A 9,681-nucleotide genomic window follows, 5' to 3' on the forward strand; every position below is an offset into this window, starting at 1 on the left:
CAAAGAGTTATAAGTTATCATGAGAGTTTCTCTCATCAATGTCATCCCTAAAGAATTCTATTATAATATAATTTTTTTTATATTGATCAATATCTATCATTAGAATATAATTGATTCTATTATATATATCTTATCCAATTATAAATACCATTGACAAATATGTTTTAAAGTTCTATAAACATTCCTTTTTTTTCTTTAGCTGGATTCCCATCGGTTCTCATCGGATCATAGGGAGTGATCAAAACGTTGCCCATCTCATATGTTATGTTGACAAGTAAACGGTTCATCTGTTAGTGCGTAGTGTTCAGTTGCCATTTTTTTGTTTTTGCTAATGATCGGATGTTTCCTTATTGGTTACTCCATGTCATCGACCATATTGTTCAGCAAACTATCATTTAATTGAAAGTTAGAAATATTTCTGATTTTGTCATAGGAAGATTTGGTTATTCTTCCCGGTAGAATCGACTCTCGTTACAACGCTTGACAATATTTTATTTCTAATCATTGGACAACATCAGACGGTACATACCTGTTGGCTTGATGGGTCGAATCTTGTTCTCATGTGAGAAGTTGGTGGAGCATTTATCGGAGGTGGTGGTGCTGCGGCCAAGCCACAGGATCTGGTGGTGGCGCTGGTGCTCCTGAGGCAATCCCTCTGAAGAGAAGAAAGAAAGAGAGGAAGAGAAGAGGGATGATGACATGGGATTCTCAATGCATGTTTTCCCCCAAAATATGTTTGGGGATTTCTTGATTTTTTTTTCCAAGAAAGGTAATGAGCATATGATGACCTTAATCTAGTGATATTTATGCTTAAAATTTAATATTTTCCCAACAAATTTTTTAACTTCCATGGCATTTTGCTCTCATGTTGGGCCACATCATGGGCTTTTAGGTTTGAAATGTTGGCCCAATGGGCTGTTCAAGCCTCAGGCCTCACTAAAAATCAATTTTATAATTTCCTTAAGTAAAATTAATTATTCAAATATAATCCTGAAATTTCGTTTCATATCAAATTAGATGACAAACCCCCCTCAGGAAGTGCAGAAACTCTCAACGTGAACTCCAATGGACATTTTAAAGTTCATGACTCTTTTATATTATAATTAAGCATATCATAAAAATCCCTGTTTTTTTTTTTGTCCGAATATAATGAACTAATTTGAAAAGCAGAAAAAATAATTAATACTGCTTATAATAAAAACAAGATACATGAATCTATCTAATATGTTTGTTTACCATCGTATGTATATAAATAAAAACTCTAATTTTCTTTGCGGACATCTTATGGATACGGTTCCAATCACCAATCTTAAAGCCTACGTGTGTGGCTACTTTCCGGTTTCCCGAGAGAGTCGGTGCGTCAATAAGACCAACCCTTTTATGACGCCTCGAACCCAATCTCTCGCTCCTCATCGCTTTGGTGGCGCGTCGTCCCCAAATAGCCGAGTCTGAGCGATCCAAAACCCTAGCGGCGACAGGTGCCTCCTTTCATTTCGCTCAAGTTTTTCGATTCCTTCCGTTTCTTTCCGCTTTGAGTTCGATCTCCTTCTCCTGCTCTTCTGCTCCCTAGATCCCTCCCGATGGATCACGTGGACGCCGAGATAGCGAAGACCCAGGAGGAGCGGCGAAAGATGGAGGAGGTGGCCATGCTCACTTCCGTAACCTTCGACGCCGACCTCTATGGCGGCGGCCCCGACCGCTTTGAGGGCTACGAGCGTTCCATCCCCGTCACTGACGAGGAGGAGGAGGCGGACGGTGAAAGACGCGACATCGCCCGACGGATGGCCTCCTACACCGGCCCCAAGTCCCTCAACGAGCTCCCCAGGGGGTCCGAGGGCGAGGACGACTCGGGGTTCAAGAAGCCGCAGCGGATCATCGATCGGGAGGACGATTACCGGCGCCGGAGACTCCAGCGGATCATATCGCCCGAGAGGAACGATCCCTTTGCCACTGGGGAGGCCACCCCGGACCCCACGGTGAGGACGTACGCGGATGTGATGAGGGAACAGGCCTTGCAGCGGCAGAAAGAGGAGATCTTGAAGGAGATAGCCAAGAAGAAAGAGGAGGAGAAGAGCAAGGCTGCCGCCGAGCCGGCCCCCGCCGCCCAGAAAAGGAGGAACAGGTGGGACCAGTCGCAGGAGCCTGATGGCGGTGCTACCAAGAAGGCGAAGACGAGCTCGGTGGCATCTGACTGGGATGCACCGGATTCTACACCTGGGATTGGGCGGTGGGATGCAACACCGACTCCTGGGAGGGTTGCAGATGCCACTCCTTCTGTCTCTCGGAGAAACAGATGGGACGAGACTCCAACTCCTGGGAGACTCGTGGATGCTGATGCTACCCCCGCTGCTGGTGGTGCCACCCCTGGTGCTACACCGGCCGGCATGACATGGGATGCTACTCCCAAGCTTGCTGGTCTTGCAACGCCAACGCCGAAGCGCCAGAGGTCAAGGTGGGATGAGACTCCGGCAACCATGGGTAGTGCCACTCCATTGCCTGGTGCTGCGACTCCTGCTGCTTCATTCACTCCTGGTGTCACTCCGGTTGGTGGTGTTGATCTTGCGACACCGACTCCAGGAGCAATTAATCTTCGTGGTGCCATGACCCCAGAACAGTATAATCTGCTGAGATGGGAGAGGGATATCGAGGAGAGGAACCGTCCATTGACCGATGAAGAGCTCGATGCAATGTTCCCACAGGAAGGGTACAAGATACTGGATCCTCCTGCATCCTACGTTCCCATCAGGACTCCTGCAAGGAAGCTTTTGGCAACGCCTACTCCGTTGGGCACTCCCCTTTATGCCATACCTGAGGAAAATCGTGGACAGCAGTTTGATGTCCCAAAGGAGGCACCTGGTGGGTTGCCATTCATGAAACAAGAGGATTACCAATACTTTGGGGCTCTACTGAATGAAGAGGAGGAGGAGCAGCTGTCTCCTGAAGAACAGAAAGAGAGGAAGATCATGAAGCTGCTGCTGAAGGTGAAAAATGGTACACCACCACAGAGGAAGACTGCTTTGCGCCAACTCACTGACAAAGCTAGAGAGTTTGGTGCTGGCCCATTGTTCAACAAGATTCTGCCTTTGCTCATGCAGCCGACTCTTGAAGACCAGGAGCGACACCTTCTAGTTAAAGTTATTGACAGGGTTCTGTATAAGTTGGATGAGCTGGTCCGGCCTTTTGTTCATAAGATCCTTGTGGTTATAGAGCCTCTTCTTATTGATGAGGATTATTATGCTCGTGTTGAAGGGAGAGAAATCATCTCAAATCTTAGTAAAGCAGCTGGTCTTGCAACTATGATAGCTGCCATGAGACCAGATATCGATAACATTGATGAGTATGTGAGGAATACGACAGCTAGAGCTTTTAGTGTGGTGGCTTCTGCTTTGGGTATTCCTGCTTTGTTGCCGTTTCTGAAGGCTGTTTGTCAGAGTAAGAAATCTTGGCAAGCTCGGCACACTGGTATTAAGATTGTTCAGCAGATTGCTATTCTAATGGGATGTGCCGTGCTCCCACATCTTAGGTCCCTGGTCGAAATTATAGAGCATGGTCTCAGTGATGAGAATCAGAAGGTGAGAACTATTACTGCATTGTCTCTTGCTGCACTTGCAGAAGCAGCTGCTCCATATGGGATAGAAAGCTTTGATTCAGTGTTGAAGCCTCTTTGGAAGGGTATCAGGTCTCATCGTGGGAAGGTTCTTGCTGCCTTTTTGAAGGCAATTGGTTTTATTATTCCTTTGATGGATGCTGTTTATGCAAGTTATTATACGAAAGAAGTCATGATTATCCTCATTCGTGAGTTTCAGTCACCTGATGAAGAAATGAAGAAAATTGTGCTGAAAGTTGTCAAGCAGTGTGTAAGTACAGAGGGTGTAGAGGCTGACTACATCCGGAATGATATTCTTCCTGAGTTCTTCAGGAATTTCTGGGTTAGAAGGATGGCATTGGACCGCAGGAACTACAAACAGCTTGTGGACACGACCGTGGAGATTGCAAATAAGGTTGGAGTGGCGGATATTGTAGGAAGAATTGTGGAAGATCTTAAAGATGAGAGTGAGCCTTACAGGCGTATGGTGATGGAGACAATTGAGAAGGTGGTGGCCAACTTGGGGGCATCTGATATTGATGCTAGATTGGAAGAGCTTCTTATTGATGGAATTCTGTATGCCTTCCAGGAGCAGACGAGTGATGATGCCAATGTTATGCTTAATGGATTTGGGGCTGTGGTGAATGCATTAGGACAGAGGGTTAAGCCGTATCTTCCCCAGATTTGTGGTACCATAAAGTGGCGTTTGAACAATAAGAGTGCCAAAGTTAGGCAACAAGCTGCAGATCTAATAGCACGGATCGCCATCGTCATGAAGCAGTGCAAGGAGGAGCAGCTGATGGGTCACTTGGGTGTTGTTCTGTACGAGTATTTGGGAGAAGAATATCCTGAAGTCTTAGGTTCTATTCTGGGAGCACTTAAAGCTATAGTGAATGTCATTGGTATGACCAAAATGACACCTCCTATTAAGGATCTTCTACCCCGATTGACCCCAATCTTAAAGAACAGACATGAGAAGGTGCAGGAGAACTGTATTGACCTTGTTGGTAGAATTGCTGATCGTGGAGCTGAGTTTGTGCCAGCTAGGGAGTGGATGAGGATTTGTTTTGAGCTTCTTGAGATGTTGAAGGCTCATAAGAAGGGGATCAGAAGAGCTACTGTCAACACTTTTGGTTATATTGCTAAAGCAATTGGGCCACAAGATGTCCTTGCGACTCTTTTGAACAATTTGAAAGTACAAGAACGTCAAAACCGTGTGTGCACTACTGTTGCTATCGCTATAGTTGCCGAAACTTGCTCCCCGTTTACAGTTTTGCCAGCTCTAATGAATGAGTATCGTGTACCTGAGCTGAATGTGCAGAATGGAGTTCTGAAATCTCTTTCTTTCCTCTTTGAGTACATAGGTGAGATGGGGAAGGATTATATATATGCTGTTACTCCACTGCTGGAGGATGCTTTAATGGACAGGGATTTGGTTCATCGTCAGACTGCTGCTTCTGCTGTTAAGCATATGGCCTTGGGAGTTGCTGGGTTAGGTTGTGAGGATGCTTTAGTGCATTTACTCAATTATGTCTGGCCCAACATCTTTGAGACTTCTCCCCATGTTATTAATGCTGTGATGGAAGCCGTTGAAGGGATGAGGGTTGCCCTGGGTGCAGCTGTAATTCTAAATTACTGCCTTCAGGGTCTGTTTCATCCTGCTAGGAAAGTTAGGGAGGTATATTGGAAGATCTACAATTCGCTTTACATTGGATCCCAGGATGCACTAGTAGCTGCTTATCCCACACTAGAAGATGAAGCGAACAGTGTCTACAGCCGGCCAGAACTTGTGATGTTTATCTGAGGCTGCACGTTCACACTTTGATGCTTGTGCTACAACCTATAGAAAGAGGTATATCTTTGAAAGTTGATACATCTAGATGATTATATCATAGAAGAAATTAATCTGTGTGGTTTATGATGCTCATAATGAGTTTCTACAGCTTTCTATATTCACTTATCTTTACCTGATAGGTTACTGCTTTCATTAGTCCTCTTTGGGCCCATTTTCTCTTGTTAGAAACACTGTCGACTTGGTCTATGTCTTTGTTAAGATTGCGGTAGTTGCTTTGTTTTCTAACCAAATAAAAGGCTTGATCTTACTTGGCATAGAAAATTACAATTTAAATTGCTAGTTTGACCCTTGTAATTATAATATTTGGGACCTTGAAAAGTTTTTATTTAAAAGGGTATCTTCAACTCCGTCGATGTTTCTGAGATTATGTTGTAGATCCTCGATAATAATGCCTCAGCATGGCCAATGTCAATAAATGAATACAAGGTTACATTGTTAGTTGGAAAAGAAGAATGTTTGCCATCGTATGTCTCTTGGACAACGTGAAGAATATAAGCAGCATAATTTGATGCAGGTATTAGTCAACATAGAATAAACAAAGGCAACTCAGAACATGATAACATGATGTAGTGCATTTGTTCTAGTCCTTTGGATGATGTTGCTTATGAACCCTACAGAAGTAACTTTAATGGATTCCTGTTCTGCAAGCATTATTTTTTTTTTTCTCTTAAGTGGGGTGGTTTTGTTGTGGGTATGCTGACAACAAGATTCTTTACAGTGGGCAAGGCATTATAGGATGTTATGTTTTGAATTGGCTGAAGGATTTTGTTCTTTCAGGGAGGTGGATGTTTTTTTACAGTTTCTAATTTCTAATTTAGTTGTGTGTTCAGGAATGTTAATTGGGGATAACAAATTTGTATTATCTGCATTTGTTGAAATGTGAGGCCTTAAAAACTTATTGGGATACATCAAATTTGCAGCACTTGTTGTTGTCAAACTTTACTTTTGGTTAAGAGATCATCAATGCTGAACTTATTTCTCAGCCCCAGGTGTTTCAAAAGTATTATTTCTTGCCTTTGATTCCTTTTGTTTTTTCCTTGCATTTTTCTGTTTTTGAAATGCTGACAATTACTCCTTTGTAGGATAGCCCCATCGAGGAGGATCGATAGATAGATAGCTCATGACGACATGGGAAAGATGCTGGTTTCAAGATTCCTAGTGCCAGTTCCGAACGAATTGTCACCAAGTAAATTTGTTTTGTTGGTCATGCTACTATGCAGATGTATTATTATAATACTTTTGCTAATTAGTCATTTGGTTTGGCTGTTAAGGGGCTTTGACTATAAAACTAAAATGTACTGCTATGTCCATGGCGCAGACTTTGTCATAGGTGCAAATTAATATCAGAGACTATTCCAACAATAATAATGTATAGTAATTGCATTGTCTAGCTCAATTTAGAAAGCTCATTCTGGATGTAAACACGGTAGGCATGGGAAAACGCATGATCCGCCCGCATCAGTGGGCAACGCTGTTGTCAGCATTAGTGCCTCTCAGCTGTTGTCACTCCCATATCGTCTCTGTTTTTATCATGTGTGTAAGTAAATTGGATGGATCTAAGCAGTACTTTTTTGACATGACAGACATCCGGGAAGGACATTGGAAACTGCATGAGCAAAGGTAAATGGCACCCAGTTTCTTTTCTAGTATCTTCCGATATGTTTGACATTTTGTGTTTTGCGTCCGTGTTTGATTTACTCTTTGTTTGAAGAATAAAAGACCGTCTTAAACAAGGTTATCAACATGCAGGATGTTCAAAAGGTTCGTGGTTGACCGCGAGAGTCATCTTCTTAGCAAGGCAGAGTATGAGCATCACTATTGTTTCACTATTGTTGGTCCTCCAAAAAGTTTATAGCTTGAATGTTAATAATATAACTGACCATTGTGTTTCTGAGTACGCTTCCTTTTACCGATTGTTGTCATATTTGAAAAGAAAAGCAAAAAAAACTATTGGGTGCATCAATATTTTGATGTTTAAGTTAAGGGTGAAGCCATCATGTGCGAGAGGGCACTTTATTAATCGAATTTGGTACATTTTCTTTTTATCTTGAGCAAATGCATCCTATAATAATAGGGGTACTTTAGGCTATGACGAGTGATATGGGACAAATAGATATTTCATATGTCTATATTGTTGATTTAATATTATTGGATATGTATGTGATATAGTGGTAACGGGTTATCGTTGAGAGATGTAGATGTAAATTATTCTAAATAACTTGGTTTTTTTGGTAAATATAAGTATAAAGTTACTGAAAATTATATTAATCTGACTTTTTTTTTTTTTTTTTGGAAGTCTTCTCTCCATCCCAATAGGTGGTATTAAAGTTCAAAAAATCTAATGATTAGAGATTTAAGTGATGAAAATTGGAAAGAGCATGAAGTAAAAGTATTCTCTTTAGGAGATATAAGGTAGACAAATACAAGATTATTAGGATAGATAAGTATTTTAAAATTCTGAGGACAAATGCCCTAGGAGGATAAGAAATCCTTGTATGAGAAGGAGTTCTCGGATAAAATCATAAAAATTTAGGATTTGATTAGTTTATAAATATCCTATATGTTTTTGGATCTTAGTGGGGCAAGAGCAAGATTAATCAATGCTTTTGATGTTTCTGGGTTATCATTTAGGGCCTCTAAAAAAGGTTATCCTCTAGGGTTTCTAAAGAGGATGAGAGAAAAAATATAAATTCTTCATGGTTTATATAAAAGGATTTATACTGAGTGTAGATAACTCAAGAGTCTTAACGAAGAATTTGATTTTTTCATAGATATAAGCAAGGAGTTATCAAACCATGTTAACCTTGCATTAGCTTTCCAATATGTTCTTGATTTTTTATCTTTGAATTTTTCTTTTGATTTTGAAAATCGTCTCTCCCTCCCAATACACATCAACCTAAAGAACTCTTCTTTTAACCCTTTCTAGATTTATCAAAGAATATCATCATGAGTAAAACCTTGAGACTCAAGATATATTTATAGAAACAACTTCTAATTCACCAATGACTAGTCTTTATACCTATTTCCTTAAACTAAATCATAATTTTAATCCATCAAGGAGTTTAGATTGACTCTTTAAAGTAGTTTGAACCTAATCAAAATTCTAAAATACTTACAAACCCTTATAATTTCCACCCTAGTGAGTATTTTTTCACTTTGTTCCTCTTATAGAAAATTTGTAATTCATTAGCTTAAAGAATTCACCATAGCTACATAAGTCAAATTAGTTCATGGTCCAACACCTAATTCCAACAAACCTATCAATGTACCTATAATTGGAATCGAATCAATGATGCTATTTGATTCTAGATAGAGACCTCTATCTCACTAACTCACCATTAGAGAAAAAAAATAAAATCTCATAATTGTTTGTATTTTAAAAATCATAAATATCACCTATTGTTTTCTACACAAACTCATACCTGTCATTCCCTACACAACATATTTCCAACCCTTTGAGATCTATACTTCCTTTAAGATGTTATAATCCTTCATATAATCATCTTTTTATTATAATTATGCAACTCTAAGTAATGTTTAAGACTCAACATCCAACCTTGTAGCTATAACCTTGAAAATCTAAAAGACTTAATGAAATTAGATTCTTCCACATCTTTGAAACATAAGCCACATCCTTCATGCATCACTTCATCAAATATTTTGATCTTTATTTTACTAACACCCACGACTTCCATCATCAAATCATCGCTTAGACTCAATTTATTAGTCAACTTGTCATTCAGTAAATCAAAATAATTCTTTTGAATACAAATATGAGTAAAATAAGCATAATCCAAACACCAACTCTTTTGAAAAGATGTATCATTATCTTTGGCCTCTTCTTCTTGTCATCTAATATTCTTTTGAATATATTCAGATGCTCTATCAAGTTTCTACCTTCCTCCATCCTCAACTTATATAATTTTTATTTTTTATTTAACTTGTTAATTAAGTTTTTAGCCAAATAAAACTTTTTAAACTTATTTTGACATAGATATCATCAATAATATTATTGATAATATTATCCATGATGTAAAGACAAATAGTACTTATACACTTTACCTCAAATGATCTTTATTACTCATCTTTTCTAATTTGTCTACTTAAACATTCAACGTATTTACTATGTTTTGTCGAACAAAAAGATTCTTCACTCTCTTTGTCACGGGATAAAACTATTTCTTCCTCAAATTTTTTTATAGTAAAGCCAACAGAAACAACAGATAACATACTTATTGAA

The 9,681-nt window shown here is 39.8% G+C and overlaps 1 protein-coding gene across 5 annotated transcripts; it reads left to right on the forward strand.

The window, feature by feature from the left end:
- Nucleotides 1-1,349: 1,349 nt before the first annotated feature.
- On the forward strand, nucleotides 1,350-6,837 carry LOC135595169 (uncharacterized). 5 transcript variants are annotated; one of them, XR_010480300.1, is made up of 4 exons: nucleotides 1,350-1,478; nucleotides 1,571-5,438; nucleotides 6,362-6,441; nucleotides 6,524-6,837. XR_010480300.1 is itself a non-coding variant. In XM_065085730.1 (3 exons), exon 2 carries the CDS (start codon nucleotides 1,581-1,583, stop codon nucleotides 5,388-5,390), a length of 3,810 nt encoding a protein of 1,269 aa, XP_064941802.1. In that variant the 5' UTR covers nucleotides 1,350-1,478; nucleotides 1,571-1,580; the 3' UTR covers nucleotides 5,391-5,438; nucleotides 6,524-6,837. The 5 variants fall into 5 exon arrangements, 3 of the variants coding, with proteins under 3 accessions (XP_064941802.1, XP_064941801.1, XP_064941803.1); XR_010480301.1 differs by having other exon boundaries at nucleotides 6,529-6,837; XM_065085730.1 differs by lacking the exon at nucleotides 6,362-6,441.
- Nucleotides 6,838-9,681: the final 2,844 nt, after the last annotated feature.

This window comes from Musa acuminata, chromosome BXJ1-10 (genome assembly GCF_036884655.1).
Source record: "Musa acuminata AAA Group cultivar baxijiao chromosome BXJ1-10, Cavendish_Baxijiao_AAA, whole genome shotgun sequence".
Taxonomy (NCBI): domain Eukaryota; kingdom Viridiplantae; phylum Streptophyta; class Magnoliopsida; order Zingiberales; family Musaceae; genus Musa; species Musa acuminata.